Raw genomic sequence first — 20,942 nt, forward strand, 5'->3', positions numbered from 1 at the left:
GCTTTTTAGCTACAGGATTCCATACACAAAACATCAATTTTGCATTAGAGAGACTAATTGAGTATTAAATTCATATGGTCATCAATGCTGGTGTTGAATGGGATGTTCCCATCATTCTCTAGGCCAATGCACTTTTCAACCATTTCAGCTAGGTTTTGGTAACTACCGCGTATTTTGGCATCCAATTCCTCGTCCACAAGTGTATTATCTTCTACTTGTTCAATTGTATCCTTCATATTCAGCTTGGTTGTAAAGAGACCAAACTTGTTCTCATCCTGTTTAGAGACAAATACGTATGATTCTCCTCCAAATGTACCCCTGCCAAGTGTGTATAAATGCCCATTATGCAAACCTGGCAGTTCTTCCAATTCTGTGAATATATGTAGCCAGTTTCTTTGGGAAATCGTAATTTACAACTACAGAGGTTTTTGATAAATCTACACCCCTTGATGCGATATCGGAACATATCAGACATATGTTGTTTTCATTGCTGTGCATCTATACTTTTCTAGAAATAACCTACCGATATTTTTCTATAATCTCATTTCTGAGTTTCTGGGAAAACGACGCACTGAATTCCAGCACTCGGAAGTTGATGTCTTTGTCATTAAAGTAAATTTGAAGCATGCGAGCTATCCTGTGCGTAGTCGTCCTTTTCGAGCAAAATACTAGGGTATTGTTAATACCAGAATATTCTTCTGCATATCTATAATATTTAGGAAAAATCATACCTGTGTATATTTTATAAAGCAATTTAATGATGAGAATAGGCCTAGATCGCTTAGAAGATAAGATGTAATGCTGTTTCAAATTCTTTGGGATTTTATATATAGCGTCGTCCGCTTTGAATAAAAGCGGACGATTGAGCTTTAAAAGGTCAATTTCTGAGGATTTAATGGGTATCGTAGCGGACACCAAGATTTTTTGTGGAAGAGTAGATTGCAGACTATAGTTTACTGCCTTTTCCTCATTAAAAATATTTGATACAACACCTGTCCAATTGTGAAATGTTTGTGATAAGAGCAAATCAACTTCATCCATAACAATCCACTTGACAGTTGACACATTTATTTTCGACTCTGAAACATCTACAAACATGCTTATTTCTAGGGGTTAAGAGATACCAAAGTAGCTAAAATGTTCCACAAATCTTCCAGGGGTAAATATGGCAATGTGAGGAGGTTTATTCATCAAAATCTTGTGGTCTTCGGTAAACGATTTGTTACCGTAGCAGCAAATTACCTAGACGCTTTTGAATAGAGCAAAATGAACAAACCCTCAATACTTCTCCTCCATACATATTGTAAGTCTTTGGATCATCGGTCGTGAACCACGTACATATTTCGTAAATTTGCTTCACAAGTTCTCTAGTGGGAGCAATGACGATCAGAGAGATTCCATTACCTAAACACAATAATTGGCACAAATTATACGTACTTTTACGCGATACAATGTTGTTTATAATCGGTAGTAAGTAGCACAGTGTCTTTCCTTGCCCTAAATGCTCGTTATTCATCCTTAAATCAACAAACCAGTAGGAGCAGTGATGATGAAATCGCAGGATAGAGGAGAATACCTATCGCGATACTTATTGTTTAGCAACAGTGGGATGATCTTCTCTTGTACTAGAGACAAACTTGTGAGATAGAGGCGTATAGCATACCTGGGAAGAGTCTTGTTATTCCCTGTTCCTTCACCACTCCTCTGATGTGCCCGTGAATATCCCATTCCTTAAAACAATCATCAGAAGACTTTCCGCTCTCTGCATCGCTGTAGTTGTTGACCCTTTGGACCCATAACGGGTTCTCGTTTGGCCCATCGAGATCCATGGCAACGCTAAAGATAAAGTTGACCGAAACCAACGATATTTATGGACATTATGTCACTGAAAAATAACATATGAGAGAGAAGAAAGTCTCGGGGTTGACAAAATTTCAAATGGCAAAACTTCCTCTACCCCGGCCACGGCGAGCACGTTGCACTAACACAATAATTGATTTTATACACACATCTACTTTATATTTTGTAACATAAATAATTATAGAGTTTAGTGAGTGTTTTGTGCTCACTTTATGTTTTTAAAATTCGTTTGTTAATCATAATGGGCTCAGGTGAAGTTTTCTCATGATTTCGCCGCAATTTTGCATTCATTAAGACGCAAACATCATATAAATACCAAATTTATACGGGAGCTTGATTGAGGAGCAGAAAGGGAGATCCAATGGCACGGAAAGGACTCTACATGATGGACCATAACGATGAGCGCAAGTCTCCTGTTCCTTTATCGCAATCGCCACCTGGTTCAAGTGCACCGCCAATTTTGCCTAAGGCTAAACTAGTAGATCCACCATCGGTATCGAATACACATGGCCAATCCTCCAACGTACTGAAGAATGTTTCTTTTGGTGTTTTGGGACCTAAAAAGCCAAAAGATGTTTCGCCTAAGATAACAAATGATACTCCAAGAATACAGTCCATGGACAATGATGTCACATTGGATTCAATAGCTTCAGATTCTGGGATATTGTCTACCAAAGAACAACCTAAGGCAGTATATGTGAACCAGGATCTTCAAAAGCACATTTTTACTTATGGCCCGTACGTTCCTAGCAAGATTGAATCATCTCAGGTCCCTCGACCTTCAAATATGCTAAGGAATACGACATCCGAGGTAATTTATGAAACTGGAAAGACATCAGGACTTATTCCTACATTTGGTAATCATCGTATAATTGACACAGGATCAGCAAGTCCAATATATATAACTCCGACACTTGCTGAGTTACCTCTTTATGGCGAATCTTTATCTAATATAAAGCTGCCTTTTGGTGTTGTCGTACAGCCCTTTGCAGAAAATGTGGATGAAAATGTACCAATGATAGATTTTATCGCTGAAATGGGAGGAAAAGACACCAGATGTGACCTTATTAGATGCACAAAATGTCAAGCGTATCATAACCCTGCTATGGAGGATAACTCAAGGCATAATGTAAGAATTTGTAACTTTTGTTATTCCTCATTTAACCTCACGACCGCTCAAGCAGATACACTGGAGAAGATCAGGTTAATGTACCGAGATACTTTGTCACCTCTTACAAAGGGAAGTATAGATTACATTGCTCCCAAGCACTATTACACTAATGTAACGGTTGATACTCCAATTGAATCTCTAACGAGCAATATCTCCAATTTGCTTGGGAAGGCTGGTAGTATTACCAATATTAGATTACCATCACTTACCAAACAAACTGATGAACCAACTGTGTTTGAGGATTACGCTGATTTGGAGAAATCCAGGAATACTGCATTTCAGGTACATACCATAGGAAACAACTCTGCCACAAAGTCTACACAGGATACCATGATTAATTCACTATCGCTGTCGCCAAAGATTGACTACAAGGCGGTACCATCCTATATATTTGTGGTGGAAACAACTGTCGCTTCGAATACAATAGGTTTAAAGGAATCTGTATTGTCAGCGATAAAGAATGCTCTAAGTAATTGTGGAAATTTTGTTCGTTTTTGCGTGATAACGTACGATTGTGTTGTACATTTGTATCCAATTGTTGGTGGAGAGTTGGCTATGTATTATGTTGCTGAAGTGGATGAATCATTTACTCCATGCACACCTGGTGATTTATTCTTGGAAGTTGATGGAGATTTAACGCAAGTTTCTTCATATTTGGATCAGATTTTGTCTGTTTCAATCTTGAAGATAGGTTCACAGACTTGCTCTAATTTTGCATTGAATGTAGCAGTACGTTTGCTTGGTGATTCTAAATCTTGTGGAACGGTAACCATGTTTTATTGTTCCATCCCAGACGTTGGTATTGGTATATCCAGGAATTCCAAAATCACAAATGATTTTAACCTTACTGATTCCCAAAAGATTTATTATGATTCCTTGATACAAACTTGTTATGAATCCGGAATTTCAGTGGATTTGTACATTTGTCCAGTGGATAGTAGAATACCTGGAGATATTGCACTCCAGTATATAACGCAGCAAACAGCAGGAAAATGCCACTATATGTCATATTTTAATGGTAAAAACGATTATTTGAAGATATATAATGATATTTTGAGACTTTTTACGCTACAGTGTGGTTATAATTGTGAACTAAAATTGAGAGCCTCAAAGGCTATTGCTATTAATGAGGTCATATGCCCATTTAGTAATTCTAGAGCTATTATAAATAATTCAACAGTAAAGGTTCCAAAATTAGGCCCTGATACTGCATTAGCTTTCACTCTTTCCCTTGATGATTTAATAGACAATAGGCATGCCTTGTATCTGCAATGTGCATGTATGTATAATAGTAGCTTAAATGGCCAAAAAATGATTAGGGTACACACATCTACCGTTAGGGTTACCACTTCCATCAATCAAATTTTCAAAAATACAAATTGTGATGCGGTTATGAACATCTACATGCGAAAGTTATCACGTGCATTTATAAAGACCGGAAAATTTCCAAAGAAAGACTTCATGAATTCAGTTGTACATTCGCTTACTTCGTATAGGCATCTGTGCGCCCCTTCAACTCCTTCAAATCAACTTATACTTCCAGACAATCTAAAATTACTTCCAATTACTCTTAATGCGTTATTCAAGCATGAGGTATGTTTATTCATTGTTACACATTATTTTCAGACAACGGATGAAAATGAACCAGAGTATATTCAAAAATTACTTAGGGCGTTGTTGGCACCGGTGAAGGAGACCGCATTTATGTGTCCTAGGGTATTCTGCCTGTATAGGACTGTAAATGATGATAGCAACGGTATACCGGCGTCTGGTTGGAAGTTTAATGCCAATATTGTACCTGCATCATCATCCAACATTTACAGTGATGGAATGTACATTATGGACGATGGTCACAAACTCTTGTTGTACTTTGGACCTCATGTTAAATGGGAACTTTTACAGCAGCTATTTGGGCAAAACCTTGTGCTGGATGATAAGTCTGCTAATTCGTTGGCCCTTGTGGAATCCGAAACTACGACGAATTTTCTGGAATGCGTGGATCAAATTCGCGCTGTCCACTCTGGATGTCAGTATATACCGCTAAAGATACTTCCTTATACATCTAAGATCGGTAAAATGATTAAATTGCTTCTTTTGGAGGATGAGCGTGGCGAAGAACCGAGTTACATCAACTTTCTGGTTAGGTTACACAAACTTATTAAACAGGCGCACACTAATCTTTTGTAATTCTTTATTTGCAACTATTCGATACATTAGACAATATGTGTCGTCTAACCCAAGCCATAGACAAATGTATGCGATGCTGTGCATGATTATTATGGAAGTTTTCCGCGTCTAGTTTGGACATAAAAAGCATACTTATTATATCCACAACGAAATTTAGAATTAAAAGTGATAATGGGTTCGGAATGAGAGCACGGTCAATCTTTTGAACGCTCACACACTTTTGGCTTTGGGAATAGACAAAAGGACCAGAGTCTCATGAAAAATGCTTCTGAAATTGCTTGGAAAATCAGTTAGGACTGTTTGTTGTAAGAGTGTTGAATTCTGTCTCTACGAATGTACTAGACGGGTGACTAAAGCTGTACCACGACCCTCTGAATATGAACCTATAGGTTAGTACTACTGTTATACAGTTAGACATATTCCTATAGCATCACTGTGTTACTATTCCGGTATACACAACCATAGGGAATTTCAACTGTTGGTAAATATATCGGATATTGAAGGAGATTTTCTAAAGAGACGAACATGTATAGCTCTGGAGGTTGGAAGTCATAACACCCTTGCAACAGGTATTATATTCTTTTATTTACACACTGACGTTTCTGCAGCAATCCCAATATCGTCCACCGGTGTGCTGAATAACATTGGAAGTAGAGCCTCCATAAGAATTCGACAATGTGACAATACCATATACATTGTGATTTACAAGAAAAACGCTGTGACCAAAACCCAGGTCTGTAAATTAACGTTTGATATTGAGAAGGATATTATCGATGCCAACTTTCCAATCCATAAATGGTACTTTTACCGCTAAAAATTAACAAAGTTTAGGTATGATCTGGATAACGGCAATGGGAAGATTGGACGTATCAGACTTTCGTTTTACAAGAGTATTTCTTCAGTGCATTTTACATGTCTTTACAGTTGCCACTTTCCAAAACATTACAGACTGTATTGTATTACAGCAGGCCATCTTGTGTGCGAATGAATATGCAAATTCCGGGGTGGATTTGAAGATTAATGTGAGTTTTTTATTCTGACCCATAAAAAGTACAGATTCGCAATCCTGATATAATGCTAGAAGCAGAAAAAATCATCTTGTTTTCATTCTCTTTAGAGGGACCTATAATCGCAAAAAAAGGCTACGCATCGCAAATGCTCTATTTTAAGGCAGTACACACCAATGGTTTGTTTAACAGTTGCAGTAAATGGATGAATTTCCAGGTGCCTGGTACTGGAATTTTTGGAAGTCCAAAGAGGAGTGCCGTAGGAATGTTAAATATGAAGGCTCCATACCCATCCTGAGCATTAGCACAGTGTTGAGACATCCTACGGATTATACCTTTTTTTATGTACGGTACTATTCCAAGGAAGGGTCACACGATCTAATCTTCAAATCAGTGGATCGCAGTAGGGACATCTGGGCTGATTCCCTCTATATGTTTATCGAAAACGTAGGTTCCTAATGTAGCCACAAGTCATTCTCTCCTTAGGTTCGCAGGTATCTTGAGCACTTTGACAACTTTGATGCGCTAAAGGAGCATCTAACTTGAGGTTTTACCTATTCTTCCTTTAATTTGTATTATAATTCATGTGTATTGAGACTGAGAGACTTCTGGTGTAGTGCTTCCCTGATGGCCAGAGATCATAGTGACTATCATCTCCATTTACCATAAATTTATGCCGTTGCTAAAATGTTAAAACTTGTATCATAGAATATAACCAAAAATGGCAAAAGGACGCAAGACAGTGACCTTTCAGCTGGTTTCAGCCTCGAACGCCGATAATCGCGCTGATAGGTCGGCCTACCAACGTACTCTTGTGCGTAAAGTATCGCAGAATACCATATGGAAAGTTAGTTTCTTGAGATTTGCGATTGATTACACGAAATATGTAGAATCGTCCCGTCAAGGATATTCCACAGGAGTTACTGGAATCTCTGGACCCTCATGACTTTGGAATCCACGATAATCTTAAGGAATCCCAAAAGGTATGATATCATGTCTCATATAACTGACTATAATATTCAGGAAATGCTCATAAACAGCATATATGGTACAGTAGACAATTACAAAAACTTTGCTTCCGCTACCATCCCTGTTGAGGTATGTATTTTCTCCATATATACGAATCCCTAGGTAAAAAAGCGTGTTGAAGAAGAAGATCTGGATGGAGACTGTTATTTCCCAAAAGATGGCTACGATTACGAACAACATTTGGCTACCATTAACCCAAAATATTTCATTCCATCAGATCCTGTTACTAGTGGAAATGATTCGGGTTTGTGATTTACAACTGTAATATTGACTGTGCAGATAAAAAGGTGAATATAGAGAGTTCCAGAGAGTTTCCTGGACTTGGTGATGAGTCGGTCGATGTAGACGGTACGTTCATGTTCACTGATATAATGTTTTTTAGAAAAGGAGGTGTTTGAGGCCCTGGAACATGAGTCAGATTTGGAACCTATTGATGACGATTTTGTAACTCAAGCTATGCAGGGAGAATCTGATGTTGACGAGAATCATATTCTTTGGGGAGATTACAAACCTCTTATACCACATTTGCCTAATTTTGACTTTTCGTCTCTATCAGTTGAACCTCAGCCCGAGGAGTTTACATCAGATGATCTGGAGTTTGTAGATGAACCTGATGACTTGCAGAAACCAGAGCCAGCGCATCCTGACGGTATATTTATATCCACAATTTCAACATTCTCCAGGGCTACAAGTTTATATCAAGAATATGGATCAGGATTATCATGGTCACAAAAAGGATAGAATGGAAATTTTGAACCCTTCCGGTTGGTATTATACTAGATCCACATTACTGTGCAGGTGTTATAGGAAACATTCAAGAGTTGGTAGAAAACCAGTCCGACTCCGAGTATGAATCAGATAGTGAATATGAGTCTGATTCTTCAGAACAGTGGGATGTAGAGACAGTACTTACTACCTATACAAATGCAACAAACCATCCAAAGCTGATTGCAAAAAATAAGCTCAAGACAATACCAAGTGCTATGACAAAAGCACCTATTCAAGTCCGACCAACAACCCCCAAGGAGCATGTCTCAAAGGCTGAAATTGATATCATACAACTTCCAGAGGTAATTGAATCTATGCTATCTAGATACGTTTACAGGTAATAACTGAGAGAAGAAAGGATGAGACCAAGGAGGAAAAGAAGGAGAGAAAAGCCTCTGTCAAGAAGACAAAGGCATTGATTTTACAAATGAAGAGAATTAATAAGGAATCCCTCAAGGTTCTATAATTGTGCAAATCACAATACTGATTTAGGAGGCAAAGAAGAAGAGTGCGATTCAGAATTCCAGGGGTTCCTACGATATTGTTGATGGTGTTAAATACCTAAAGTTATAATGCAGTAACTATTTTAAAGTAATATTTTGCCATTTTATATATTCATGGTAAAATGTTTTTGTCTGTTGCCCGTTCGGCTCGTTCTCTTCGGAGTTCGTTCCACGAATCTCCTGTAAATCCCTTTTCAAAGGTCCAATGGTTCGTATATTTTATGCAAAAGCCATTACTGACCTAACTATAGGATATCAAGACCATTTTTGAAAAAAAATATGCCTTCAATATCTCCTCTGGCGACCCCGCATAAAAGCTTGAAGGCAATCACACACATGAACACACCGACGGGAAATTGGCACATTATAGATGCTGCAGACAGGGTTAGTTTTCTATATTTATGTATTATGAACCAATTAACGCCAGAATTGGTGGATAATTTATGCAATTAAACATTCATTTACAGACAGTCGGAAGTGTAGCATCGCATATCTCGATATTGCTCCAGGGCAAGCATTTGCCAACCTATGAAACAAACAAGGTTTCTGGAGATAACATAATCGTTGTCAATGCAGTGAGACTGGTGATGAATGGCCACTCCTGGGATACAAAGGTCTACAAATTCGACAGAAAATGTATGTTTTTTACCTTTAAATATTTAAAACATATTTAGCGCATTCAAAGGGGCCAAAAATCATAACTGCCAAGACTTTGATGGCTAGGAATCCCGCAATGATTGTAAGAATGTCTTGTCTATTTCATGCATTTTCATCTCTATGATACCATATAACGGTTTTGATATGAATTTATAGCTCAATCTTGCTGTAAAGAGGATGCTTCCCAGGAATAAACTGAGATCTCTCCGGTACAGGTTTGCTTGCTTGCTTTTACTCCACACCTACCCGTTTAACCAACGCTAAACACTATAAAAATGGATATAAATTGTCAATTTAGGCGTTTGTTCGTTTATGGAGGAGCAATTCATCCTCATTGGGGAATTCCGCAAGTCGTTATTCCTGCCGATGAATCTTCGGATTCCCGGAAACCTGCGCAGGATGACAAGCAAGAGAGTACAATTAGCCAAAAAGGAACACCCAAGAGGCTATCGTCTGGGAAAACTCAATATCCGTGTTACACATTGTACCCGATATGATGAGATTCCAGGTCATCAAACATCAGTTTTTGACTTTTGTTTACCTATATGGTATAAAAGGAATGAAGGTTCTTTAATTGTATAATAGTTTCCCCTTTGTCATTACACACATTCAGCTTTTGTATAGTTTATCCACTTCCCTCTTGCACACCCTGTAGACGAGATTAGTGATTGGAGTTATCATGGTACAAGATGGACGGTTACAGTCGCATAGTAAAAGTAGATATAAAACATGAAACATTAAAGGACAGAATTTGGCCTGAGATTAGAATCGACACCGGAATCACCGTTGCAGAGCTAAAGGACAAATTATACATCAAAACTGGGACTAGTCCATCATCCATGGCTTTATCCGCACATCTACCGAATCATGAGTCTACGACGTCTGTATCGTTGGATATGGATGAGGAGTCGCTTTACAAGTATGGTATTGATGAAGGCTACGTGATACTTGTGAGAGAGTTACGCACATTTAATGGCAACAAGATTCTTACTAGCTCCAATGAAAATAAGAACGTTCAGATAGATATTAGCAATTCCTCACTAAAGTACACAAACCCAAAGCTCTATGATCATTACATAAAACAAACGGAAAGGGTAGAAGCGACTGGAAATGATTCGGAATTTCAGAGATACCAAATGAGTGATGAGGACTACAGGGCAAGGAATACAGGAGTTCGTGAATTCATCGACAAAATGAGGGCTGGAGCAGCGAAATCATCTATTTCGAGTAACGCCAAGAATGCGGATGAACCTACAAGTCTGGAAGATCTACGCGAAGCATTTCCTATCGGTTCCAGATGTTCAGTATCACCTGGAGATCGTAGAGGAGAAGTAAAGTTTGTCGGTCTAATTGGTGGCAAGAAAGTGAAGATAGGTGAGTTGTCTAGATCGCGTTTCAATTCTCTAGCGCAGGTGTTGCCCTGGACGAACCTCTAGGGAACAGTGATGGCACATTTCACTCTGTAAAATATTTTGAAACCCACGGGAGCAACTACGGTGGGTTTTATGATCCCAAAAACGTGGCGGTTGGGGACTTTCCGCAGTTTGACATTTCTGACTTTTTGTAGCGTTGCTATAGTCGCAGTATATCATAACCTAATGATGTGTATTATTTATATGTAATTTTATAATGGAAGACGATTCTTATTCTAACATTGACTTGAACCTTAAGTCCACGGAGCCAAAGAAGAAGGCTAAGAAGCGGCATATGTTGCAAAGTTTGTATATATACCCGTAACTATCATGATAAACTATAGAACCGGGAGAGGTCGCCAAGCCAGAGGGGAAACAAGCCAAACATAAGAAGGAGGATGATGGTCTGTCCTCTATTCAGCTTTTTAAGGAGATTCCACAGGTAAATTTCTCATAAATGTTTTCTCTATTCTCTAAAACACTTGTTTATACAGAAAATCCCCTTTATGGGAAGGCCTAGGGAACATACAATTTCGGTTGCACTTCCAGCCTCTTTGGTTCAAAACGTTCAGGTACTTATTTCTGTTATTCATGAATTAATTACCCAGTCTGAAGAACTTAGAGCCTATGTTATCGGTAATATCGCAAGAACTTTGACCATTTATGGCATTAATGAAGTTGTTCTTTACAATGATATGGGTATAGACGCATTCTTGAAATGTATAATCGTTTAGGAAATGAGGGTACAAAGTGGCAAGATCATTTTGCACTTAATTTGAGGTACCTGGAGACTCCACAATACCTTAGGAGATACTTGTATCCGATGAACTATGGTAGGTAACTCACAGAGCTATCAACAACGTACAGCTTTAAAGTATGCGGGATTGCAGAATCCGCTTGATGCCCCTCATCACTTACGATCTAATGAGTGGCTCCCATACAGGTATTTTGCACATCATCAATTTATATTTTGCAGAGAGGGAGTAATAAAGCTAATTCCAAAGAGCCAGTGTGGAAAGCATAACAAGTTTTTTGCAGAATGTGGCTTGTTTAGAAATGTTGAAATAAAGAATATATCCGCATTGAGTAGTATATACGGAGTTGACCACGTCACGGATGATGGAGATGAGGAAATTTATCAGAGGGTTACAATTAGATTGGATGGTTCCTCCCTGACCCAGTGTAAACAGTATTGGAAAAATAACAAACTTGGTTCTACGGATTCTGGTAATTATTCATTATCTGGGTACATTGTGAGTCCTGAGGAGCCGTTGCAGAGAGCGGGTATTTTTAGTTTTCATTCATACATCACTTTCAGGACTTTATTGGGGATATACTGTCAGAGAGGCAGATAGTTTTGAGCAAGTTCTTGTCGAATGTCCATTTAATGATTCTGGTGAGTACGACTATAAGATTGGCACTAGTGAACGTGGTGAATTGTTTGGTCCCAACACCAAACTTCCAAAGTACAAGAATCTTTTGGTTGTATTTGGACCCGTGAATGGACTCGAACATATAATGGAAAACCCAAGTGATAAATTTGACAAGTACTATAATTTTTGTTTGCATCAAAAGTCAAGGACGATAAGAACTGAAGAGGCACTTTCCATATCACTCGCTATAATGAACTTTGTATCGCCATACTAATTTATTTTTTAACTTTCAATACTATCTTTAGAGGAGCCAAATTTATCGAGATTGATGATGAAATCTTCAACGTTTGTCTTGAGTTGATTCTTTATGTCTCTGTACGATTTTGATGCTTGAGAGGGTGGTTTGTTCAAGAGAGTTAGGAAAAAGTTTCGCCAGAATCCTCTGTACGTATTTCTTTCCGATTCTATTTCCTTCAAAACAACAGAATTTATGTAGTCTGGTACGACAATATTATATGTATGTATTAAACAACCATTATATGAGCTCAAGAATGTGTCAAGTTTGTCCTGCGCAATTACGATTCCATCAATATTTGTGGATGGTGTGCCTTTTTTGTAATAGTAACTAGAAAATGCTCTTTTGTACTGTATATCAATGTTCTTTGCAACGTATTCAAGATGTTTGAGGTGTTTTCCCTTGATGTATACATGATCTTTGAAAACAAATCTCTATGATAATAGTGATAAGAAACGAGTAAACTAACGTCACCGGTCAAATCAACTTTGCTAAAACCAGTTCCTATAGCTTGATCATTTAACTCAATTTGGCCTATCAATATGGTCTGTGATTCTGCAAAATAATGAGAATCCATTCCTCCGGTAAATTTGTTGGCCATATGTCTAATCATTACAGGCTTTGAACCTTCAATTACTTTTCTGTTACATTTATGCCATCCAAAAGATGTCTTTATATCCTCGAGGTCGTCCCTAAGATAAACCTCTTGACCCTTGAATTCAGCAACGGGAGTTCCATCACCTTTTAAAATTTTATTTTTCGGAATCTATGGGAGCTTATGAGAAAAAATAACCAAACCTGTGACTTTAATATATATAGTGGGTTTTTTATAAACTGCATTTTAGAATTTGGAAGAGGGAGCTGCTTAATTAGGCCACGTATAAATTTTTCATCTGCCTTTTCCACTATTGATGCATTTAACACGGTAATCTTGGGTATGTATTCCGTATGAAGGAGCATTCTCCCATCGTTGCGAAGTTTAATTACCTCTTTAAACCACTCCTGGACCTTTTGTTCCCTCCTGGCCAACACTTCATGCCACCTTTTACAATACTTTGGTGTTATATCTGCGATGATACCTAAAATATTGGACGAGAAAATGTAAAGTCCTCCACCCGTTTTTGGAGAAACAGACTTTACGGGTGAATGTTCAGACAGATCCGATATGGATGAAAAGTTTTTAACAATAAGTTTCCTATCCTGTTCCGCTTCAAACGGGTATTGTCTAATATACAATAGTTTATTAAATCCGTACTTAAATTTTGTAGACGGAAATACTATAATCAGTACAACTTTGACCTTTTCAGTATATACAAATATTTTATTCCCCTTTTCAACAAATATAAAACCTTTATATGTGTATTTTTTATCCTTTTCTTCAACGACTATCTGGCTTTCATTATTGTCGTAATGTAATGTTTTAATAGGATGAACTTTAAATGTTTTATCGTAGAATCTCGGACCAATAAAGTCTACGTGCTTCCATAGGGATTCCCCCGGAATAAAAACTTCAGACCAGATATTCACATTCTGAATTGTACTATGAAGCTGAACAGAATAAACATACGAATTCCTTTTCTTTACCATAATCTAAGGGGCTTTATAAAGCATTGTTACAACAAACCGATTTGGTGATTGAGTGGATATTTGTGAACAATACGGGAAATGATGCCATAGCATCTGCATATACAAACGAAAATCTGAAATATACGTTTCCATTTCCCCAAAACATACCAGAGAAAGTATGATGTGACATCCTTTTAGCAATTTCAGGGACCTATTACATACCGGTGAGAGCATGTAGATAAGAGTACCTTGAGATTCTAAACAAATAGTCTCCTCTTTTCAAAGGGCTTATGCAGTCATCTGGATCCTCAGTCACGATGATCTATTACACCTATCATTTCTATTGGCAATCTTACCCGGAAAGTTTCTATAATAAAGCTAAATATGGGAAAAGGATCCTTTGGCCCAGTGTAATGATTATCAAAGAAGGAGAGACAAAAGGCCTATACGGCGATATTCTACATCTTTAATGGTACCTTGCAAAGGGGAGAGTCTATTATTGAGTTCAAGAATGAAATATGTCCGGCATGGCAGAGAACAGCACATTTGAGCGTGTCGAGCCTCAAAGTGTGGATCTTCTGTAAATGTGTGTGAATCTAAACTACATGTATGGGTATATCGAACCTTTTTGCTCGCTTTAGATGCTTCCAAGTTTGTTTCATTGACCTTTCTGGACCTTTGTTCTGCCCATTGGCGTATAGAGTCTAAATACGTCTCCACGTGCGTAGATTCTCCATCTTCCATCATGTATGAGCATAGATGTAACACATCGTAGAATATATATTGTACAAAATTAAAAAAATCCTCTCAGGGAATGAGCTGGGGAATAGTGATACCCAGGCTCACCTAAAACTGTTGTGTTATATTGGCATCGTATTCTATAGCGTCGGGGACAAAACTTGTGGCATCCAACTCTTGTCCATCCTTTTTAATGTTTGATGTTATGTCTTGCCGATTTATATTTTGGTTGCTGGAGGCATTGTTGTTGAGAGTGATCATTGTTCCATTCCTATCAAACTTGTTCTTCTTGAATTGTTTGGCGGAATCGTCACTTCCAGAAACCTTGTAAGCTCCATCAGTTAATCCGTTGATAGCTACCGCATTTTTATAAACTTGTTCTCTCAACTTGAGGATTTCTTTACGGAGTTCCTCCGTAGTTTCAATGAACTTATCTACTGCGTTTTCATCTGGACCAAAAGTCGATATTGTGTTAAACTTCTTGGCTATTCTGTCGTCTATAATGTCAACCAATTTTGTTGAGAATACAAACGACAAGAACAGTATAAAGGAGAAAACCAAAGTTATTATAATCTGTCTAAATCTCCTTTTAAATCTATAGGAAGAGTAGGACTTTGAGGAATTCATGAGTTGGTCAGCGCTCTGATATATTCTCTTGTCCATGTTAAACTTTGAAACGTTGATATTATGCAAATTTTCAGTCATATTGAGTGTATTTGATAGTTTTGCTGCGGCATCTACTAGCCACTTTGTTACGTTACCTTGATCAACGTGCTTTCCAGCTCCTAGCACATTACTCTCTGGATCGTAGATCTTTAGAGATTCTATGTTATCTAAAGCACTGAGTGTGTGCACTGTCGTATCAATTGGATGATCCGCTTTAATGTTGTTTGTTCTATTGGTGTCTAGGCCTTCCCTTGAAATATTGATATCTGTAAAGTTCGTTGTTAAATGTTCCTGGCGACCTTCAGGGTCGCTACGGTGTATTATCCTATCCTTTAATCCACTAGTCTGTGAATACGTGTGAATTTAGATTGTGAATGAAATTACCTCGTTTGTATATGAGGGGATAGACATATCTGTGGTCAAGTGTGTATTCGTTTCCGTATTATTTTGTGGACGCTTTGATTTTTCTAGTAATAATTTGTGAGTTTTATTGTGATTCCTCCAACTCGTATCAAAGCACAGCTGTGTACAAAAGAAGCTCTTCTTGTCATATTCCATACATTTTGGGCAGCATAAATCACTAAAACATTGGACACCGCAACCATCACATATGACCATTTTATAAAGTATACATTGATAACTAGAAATATTAAAAGGTGCCCACGAGTAGCACCCCAATACAATACTCTATCGCACAAAGATCATTCAGTGGCTGCGGGTTCAGCTGCCTTTGCTGGTTTCTTCTTCTTAGTGGCAATTGGACTCTATAATGGCAATGGATATATAACAGGGTAGACTTACTGCTAGCAAGTCGAGAAGATCCTGATCCTTTACTTCAAATTCAGACTTGCACGATTCTAGTTGGTCAAATGGAAGCCCAGTAATCTTCTTTAGGCCAGTAGATAACAACAATACTGTGCATCTAAAATGAGCAACGAATTCACCATTCTTGACTGATGTGACAAAGTAAGGCTTGAGCAAACTATGTCTCAAAGCCTCTGGCAATCCAACTTTGAGTGCTCTCTCATCTTCAAATGATTTTGTATGGAATGGGAAAGCGGGGAATTCTAAATGGGTTTGTCTATATATGCTCTATAAACTCACTTGAGTTGACTTGGGAGATGAATGTTCTTCCTAGAGTGGTTTTGAGGGTATACCTATTTTGAACATCTGTTCTGTAAATGGTAGTGGTATGTTCCGTTGGCTTCGGTTTTCCCTCGCTCGTAGAAATCACAATGTTCAGGGAGTAGGCCTCGTTGATCCCAAATACAAATGACTCAGTTCTGTCCTCGAGTTTAGTATTTCCAGGGAAATATCTGCTACCTTCCACTACATGGCGTTTCAATTCATGACTGTAAAAGCCAAGAAGTGGTGTGCAGTTGAACTCGGCGGCAACTTTCTCAATTGTCTTGGATACCTCAGAGCTGGAAGTTCCAACCTTAATCTTCCTCAAGGCAGCCTCACTACAGAACCATGCGGCCTTGAGAACATCAGCTATCTTTCCAGTTGCTTGTGTGCCAACGAACACAGTGTGAGTTGCAAGACCGACGTAACCATCAATGTGGCATCCAGTGGTACTACATGGTAGATGGTATGCTCATGAACAAACGTACATTTTTACCAAATCTCCATCGCTAACAGTTACATTCTCGTCGTTTGGAGAGAAGTAATCGCAAATCTCGTTGATGCAAATGCAGGTGGGAAAGCCAATACCTTTATCAATCTATAAATACATGTAAAGTCCATGAGAGGTGTTGTTTACCTTTCTTCCATTTTCCTTCTTGTTGTATAGTTTGCCAACCTCCTCTAATATAAACTTATCGGCCTTATCACAGAGAGACTTGACAGAAATACCTATGAAGACATTTAAGTAGACATGGAAATTTACCTGGTTTGAGATCATCAATCAAGTTTTTAAGGGCTAAATTGGCAATGTTTGAGGCTGTGCGATATTTGGTTACAATATCAGAGTTAGAAAGGTCATTTTCATTGGTTTCTACGCCAGCCTTTGGGCTAAAGGGAGAGTCACCAACTTCCGATGCCATTTGTACCTTTAAAAGAGACTAACAATAAGAAATCGTGAATTATCTTGTGGCTAGACAGCTTGTACAGGTGTCATACAAAGGTCCCTTGTATAACCGTGTTGAATTTGTACTTTTGAGAAATTACTGAATTTCCACGTATATGAAATAAAATGTTCGTATACCAAATTGTTTTCGAGTATTTTAACGGCTACAGGACCAACTTTTAGTTCACACCATACAAACCATACCGGGGAGGCAGAGACACCCAGAGCCTCGTCCTATCATGAAAACAAGAAATGTATAGCATAAATGTATAAGCTCTAAAAATACTCCTTTATATCTATATGATATTTAGCGTATAAATACATGGTCCACTTTGGTAATATCTTCCAACTTTGTACCTCCAGAGAATGATACAGCGGACTGCAAATCTTCCTCAACCTCAATGAGCTTATCATAAAGGGAAGTTTCAACTGGTATGAGTGTAGACCTTCCTTCTATGCGACTGTTACTTTGCTTGCACTGTGCGCTAGCATTACCGTAGTATGTCTTGTAAGTTACGTTATTCTCCACTACAACCTCTCCTGGGGACTCCTTGTGTCCAGTGAAAAAGAGTCCAGACATGACCCAATGGGCTCCAAAGTGGATGGCCTTGGCAATGTCACCACTGGATCTCACACCACCATCTGCAATGATAACTTTCTTGGCAACCTTTGCGCAGTCAGCTATTGCGCTCAACTGCCATCCCCTACTTCCGAAACCAGTTCTTGGTGAAGTGGTACACACATAGCCGGGACCAAGGCCAACCCTGGTAGCATCGGCACCCCAACTCTCGAGGTCAATAACAGCCTCTTGAGTGGCTACATTTCCAGCAATAATAAAGGTTTCATCGCCAAACTTGCTTCTCAAATGTTCAATCATAAGCTTTGTTCTTTGGCAATGACCGTTGGCTAAATCAATTGTGACATAATCGGGTACAAGCCCTTCAGCATGGAGTTTGTCGATCAAATCATGGAATGGTTTCTTAATACCAATAGCAATTGAAGTGAATAAACCCAAACTCTTCATCTTTGCAACGAATTGAAGTATGTCTATATCAACCCTATGCATTACATAAAAGTAATTCCTCTTGGCTAATTCTATAGCTATAGTTTCGTCTATAATGGAAGGCATGTTAGCTGCCATCAAAGGGATCCTAAATGTTCTTTTTCCGAGCTTTGCAGATACGTCAGTATCACCGCGAGATTCCACGACGCACTCACGCGGTAAGAGCATGACATGGTTGAAATCAAACTTCAGATCCATTTTTTAAAAAAAGGAAGTTGAATAGACAATACTTCTTCGCGAAACTTGTCTAAAATGTCCAATAGACCAAAACAGTTTGCACTATAATGAGAAGTCCATTCAAATTTTTATTGCACTACACAACACCTAACGTGGAGAAATTTAAGATCTCCACGCGTAGTTGATGGTCTCTGGCGTGTTGCACTGGGAAGAAGCAACCGGTGCTTAGCGCAGAATTTTGGGGGGATAATTACTTGTCTAATAGGACATTTTGGGCCTATACCATGAACTCGTTTCCTTCCATGGATTTAATCTTCCTTCACATTAACATTAGCTTGTCTGCCGACTGGGATGTGGTATTCCTCAATTCTTCCGACTTTACCCTCAGTCTCAACCTTGGGCCACATCTAGTATAGGGATCTGCCCCTTTACCACTTCCTTTTTACCCAAATTCCCCTGTGATGTTATTAAAATATGGTCATTCTCTAAGCCCAGTCAGAAATTGGTTCATTGGGAATGGCTTGTGTAGTCGCCTAGCTTATCCTACTAATTTAGCTTCTGATCGCACCTTTACACATTATGCATCAAGCTCTTACTACGATAAACTTGTTAAAGATGCCAACGATCTCTGTGTTGGCCTCAAATATACGAACGTCGCGAATATCTTAACAAAGTTCATATCCAGCAACCATGATACTGCTGTATTGAAGGAAATATATCCTTCAAGCGCAAATAATTTAGACAAAGTCGCAGAAATTGACAATTGCCTCACGATTTTGCAAGTTTGTACTCTGGTTCATCTTTATCTTCATATTTTAGGTGTGTAAAATCCTCAAGTTTAACGATTTTGACTTGATATCACCTCTTTCTGAGAGCATTAGACTATGTATACTCAAATTATCTCGTGATTCTGGCGAACATGATGTTTCAGGCTTGGCTGGCGCCGGCATCAGGCCAATCATCTTTGGTATCTTTGCACTTTGCCATACTCATTCTCTTTATAGCAATTTGTAAATTATTTAACGATTTGGGAATAATGTATGATCCCCTATTCTTGGCGATATCAGATATTATACACAAGGAAATAAGCGGTATCTTAAACATTCTTCGCAAATCATAATCTACAGTTCTTAACTGGGATGAAATCAACCTTCTACTCTCAACTTACTCCAATCAAAAGTACAATGATGTTGAAATAATAGGTCAGATTATTAAAAAAATATCAGTTGGTCTCTTATCTATGCATTAATTATTAATATACAGGAGGATAATTTGGAAGGGCTATCCCCTAATTTGGCGATATCTCTCTATTCAAGTCTCTTATTTTTAGAGTGTCTATCTAGTGCTGTTAAATTAAAACTTGAGGATCGTTTTATCATCCGTGAATCTGACGCTATACGATTTAATGAGGACCTAGATATTACTCAACTAGCCAACATCGCATATTCAAATTTGTTGCTAAATTTTCTGACTAGTGAAGATTTAAATCTGATCACTAGCTCTCTCTCAAGGTATTCCCTACCAGGATTGATACTTTATCTTTAGAACGGCGGAGTTACTCGGAAAAAGTAAGGGCAGGGATTATGATAAAAAGTACTCAAGGTTTGTTGTTAATCAACTATTCAGAAATGTTCAGGCAACTGACAATAATTGTCTCATTTTTAAAGTGCCTATACCCAAACTACTATAATACTTTGAGCGGTAGTTATCTGTAAATCGTCATAATTATCTTTCAGATGAACAGAAACACGTACTAATGACTGTTATCTTAAGTTTTGATGAGTACAAGAGCTCTCACTCTACAGTTTTTGTGGATAAGGTACAACACGCTTCATTTTCATACATCTGTTCAAGGTCTCTTCCCATCTATTCAAAATGAAAATAAGACACGACACCAATGTTTACAAGAATGGGCTACTTTTAGACATTGTAGAACAAGACAAAAATCTAGTTTGGCTTTGCAATTCCTATCATAGATTCTATGCTACAACCTTCAACTTCACGGCTAATCAGAAATTGATGATAAAATTGATAAAGGCCTTTGGATATAAACTATGCTTAATAAACTATTATCAATGGGGAAAGATGAAGTGTAAGAGGACAAGATTTGCATTTTTGCGTATGGCTAGGTACTATGCCCTGAATGACAAAAGGTAAGTACATTGTAACATTCACTTGCAAACGACTTCCAGGGAGTACGATCAACACTACGCCGGCTGGAGTTTGCCTTATATTTGGTGGAACTCCAAGGGAAGGGACCAATCGCATATTTCTCTATATGAGCCGAACGTTCCTTAGTCTATCGGCACAAATTGGTATCGCTGCCTCTATACTGTTGTAATTATAAGAAAATTAATTTATAAATCTTAAAGTGTTTGTTATTTGTGCCATTTCAGGGTCCC

The 20,942-nt window shown here is 38.2% G+C and overlaps 14 protein-coding genes across 14 annotated transcripts; 8 read left to right on the top strand and 6 right to left on the bottom strand.

The window, feature by feature from the left end:
- Positions 1–53: 53 nt before the first annotated feature.
- On the bottom strand, positions 54–1,829 carry BEWA_030700 (DEAD box ATP-dependent RNA helicase family member protein; the record flags this gene model as incomplete). Its single annotated transcript, XM_004829826.1, has 8 exons — positions 54–318; positions 353–490; positions 524–698; positions 732–1,088; positions 1,125–1,242; positions 1,277–1,404; positions 1,533–1,625; positions 1,664–1,829. The coding sequence occupies 8 exons, from the start codon at positions 1,827–1,829 to the stop codon at positions 54–56; spliced, it is 1,440 nt and encodes a 479-aa protein (XP_004829883.1).
- Positions 1,830–2,245: 416 nt separating this feature from the next.
- BEWA_030710 (Sec23/Sec24 domain containing protein) lies at positions 2,246–5,218 on the top strand (the record flags this gene model as incomplete). The annotated part of the gene is made up of 2 exons (XM_004829827.1): positions 2,246–4,624; positions 4,658–5,218. The coding sequence occupies 2 exons, from the start codon at positions 2,246–2,248 to the stop codon at positions 5,216–5,218; spliced, it is 2,940 nt and encodes a 979-aa protein (XP_004829884.1).
- Positions 5,219–5,480: 262 nt separating this feature from the next.
- BEWA_030720 (hypothetical protein) lies at positions 5,481–6,771 on the top strand (the record flags this gene model as incomplete). The annotated part of the gene is made up of 8 exons (XM_004829828.1): positions 5,481–5,607; positions 5,647–5,787; positions 5,827–6,016; positions 6,050–6,108; positions 6,143–6,240; positions 6,275–6,404; positions 6,443–6,672; positions 6,712–6,771. The coding sequence occupies 8 exons, from the start codon at positions 5,481–5,483 to the stop codon at positions 6,769–6,771; spliced, it is 1,035 nt and encodes a 344-aa protein (XP_004829885.1).
- Positions 6,772–6,946: 175 nt separating this feature from the next.
- Positions 6,947–8,595, top strand: BEWA_030730 (hypothetical protein; the record flags this gene model as incomplete). Its single annotated transcript, XM_004829829.1, has 10 exons — positions 6,947–7,072; positions 7,116–7,208; positions 7,249–7,323; positions 7,357–7,498; positions 7,534–7,602; positions 7,637–7,903; positions 7,938–8,018; positions 8,053–8,324; positions 8,360–8,479; positions 8,515–8,595. The coding sequence occupies 10 exons, from the start codon at positions 6,947–6,949 to the stop codon at positions 8,593–8,595; spliced, it is 1,326 nt and encodes a 441-aa protein (XP_004829886.1).
- Positions 8,596–8,647: 52 nt separating this feature from the next.
- BEWA_030740 (60S ribosomal protein L13, putative) lies at positions 8,648–9,446 on the top strand (the record flags this gene model as incomplete). The annotated part of the gene is made up of 5 exons (XM_004829830.1): positions 8,648–8,733; positions 8,777–8,909; positions 8,993–9,161; positions 9,200–9,264; positions 9,339–9,446. The coding sequence occupies 5 exons, from the start codon at positions 8,648–8,650 to the stop codon at positions 9,444–9,446; spliced, it is 561 nt and encodes a 186-aa protein (XP_004829887.1).
- Positions 9,447–9,871: 425 nt separating this feature from the next.
- BEWA_030750 (CAP-Gly domain containing protein) lies at positions 9,872–10,749 on the top strand (the record flags this gene model as incomplete). Its single annotated transcript, XM_004829831.1, has 2 exons — positions 9,872–10,556; positions 10,595–10,749. 2 exons carry the CDS (start codon positions 9,872–9,874, stop codon positions 10,747–10,749), a joined length of 840 nt encoding a protein of 279 aa, XP_004829888.1.
- Positions 10,750–10,811: 62 nt separating this feature from the next.
- BEWA_030760 (hypothetical protein) lies at positions 10,812–12,241 on the top strand (the record flags this gene model as incomplete). Its single annotated transcript, XM_004829832.1, has 8 exons — positions 10,812–10,899; positions 10,939–11,036; positions 11,089–11,166; positions 11,203–11,293; positions 11,329–11,427; positions 11,462–11,537; positions 11,571–11,878; positions 11,913–12,241. The coding sequence occupies 8 exons, from the start codon at positions 10,812–10,814 to the stop codon at positions 12,239–12,241; spliced, it is 1,167 nt and encodes a 388-aa protein (XP_004829889.1).
- An 8-nt stretch (positions 12,242–12,249) lies between these two features.
- On the bottom strand, positions 12,250–13,937 carry BEWA_030770 (hypothetical protein; the record flags this gene model as incomplete). Its single annotated transcript, XM_004829833.1, has 4 exons — positions 12,250–12,696; positions 12,732–13,028; positions 13,061–13,852; positions 13,887–13,937. The coding sequence occupies 4 exons, from the start codon at positions 13,935–13,937 to the stop codon at positions 12,250–12,252; spliced, it is 1,587 nt and encodes a 528-aa protein (XP_004829890.1).
- A 349-nt stretch (positions 13,938–14,286) lies between these two features.
- Positions 14,287–14,572, bottom strand: BEWA_030780 (hypothetical protein; the record flags this gene model as incomplete). Its single annotated transcript, XM_004829834.1, has 2 exons — positions 14,287–14,406; positions 14,453–14,572. The coding sequence occupies 2 exons, from the start codon at positions 14,570–14,572 to the stop codon at positions 14,287–14,289; spliced, it is 240 nt and encodes a 79-aa protein (XP_004829891.1).
- A 102-nt stretch (positions 14,573–14,674) lies between these two features.
- Positions 14,675–15,870, bottom strand: BEWA_030790 (hypothetical protein; the record flags this gene model as incomplete). Its single annotated transcript, XM_004829835.1, has 2 exons — positions 15,617–15,870; positions 14,675–15,577 (listed from the first exon to the last, which is right to left on the bottom strand). Exons 1-2 carry the CDS (start codon positions 15,848–15,850, stop codon positions 14,675–14,677), a joined length of 1,137 nt encoding a protein of 378 aa, XP_004829892.1. The 5' UTR covers positions 15,851–15,870.
- Positions 15,871–15,897: 27 nt separating this feature from the next.
- Positions 15,898–17,454, bottom strand: BEWA_030800 (proliferation-associated 2g4, putative). The gene is made up of 6 exons (XM_004829836.1): positions 17,121–17,454; positions 16,995–17,086; positions 16,846–16,955; positions 16,337–16,809; positions 16,034–16,299; positions 15,898–15,996 (listed from the first exon to the last, which is right to left on the bottom strand). The coding sequence occupies exons 1-6, from the start codon at positions 17,275–17,277 to the stop codon at positions 15,934–15,936; spliced, it is 1,161 nt and encodes a 386-aa protein (XP_004829893.1). The 5' UTR covers positions 17,278–17,454; the 3' UTR covers positions 15,898–15,933.
- Positions 17,455–17,593: 139 nt separating this feature from the next.
- On the bottom strand, positions 17,594–18,658 carry BEWA_030810 (guanosine monophosphate reductase, putative). Its single transcript, XM_004829837.1, has one exon. The coding sequence runs from the start codon at positions 18,559–18,561 to the stop codon at positions 17,608–17,610; it is 954 nt and encodes a 317-aa protein (XP_004829894.1). The 5' UTR covers positions 18,562–18,658; the 3' UTR covers positions 17,594–17,607.
- Positions 18,659–19,001: 343 nt separating this feature from the next.
- On the top strand, positions 19,002–20,255 carry BEWA_030820 (hypothetical protein; the record flags this gene model as incomplete). Its single annotated transcript, XM_004829838.1, has 7 exons — positions 19,002–19,322; positions 19,360–19,507; positions 19,545–19,631; positions 19,668–19,765; positions 19,804–20,051; positions 20,086–20,142; positions 20,177–20,255. The coding sequence occupies 7 exons, from the start codon at positions 19,002–19,004 to the stop codon at positions 20,253–20,255; spliced, it is 1,038 nt and encodes a 345-aa protein (XP_004829895.1).
- A 160-nt stretch (positions 20,256–20,415) lies between these two features.
- Positions 20,416–20,838, top strand: BEWA_030830 (hypothetical protein; the record flags this gene model as incomplete). Its single annotated transcript, XM_004829839.1, has 2 exons — positions 20,416–20,693; positions 20,733–20,838. The coding sequence occupies 2 exons, from the start codon at positions 20,416–20,418 to the stop codon at positions 20,836–20,838; spliced, it is 384 nt and encodes a 127-aa protein (XP_004829896.1).
- Between the last annotated feature and the right edge of the window lie 104 nt (positions 20,839–20,942).

This window comes from Theileria equi, chromosome 1 (assembly GCF_000342415.1).
Source record: "Theileria equi strain WA chromosome 1, complete sequence".
Classification (NCBI taxonomy): domain Eukaryota; phylum Apicomplexa; class Aconoidasida; order Piroplasmida; family Theileriidae; genus Theileria; species Theileria equi.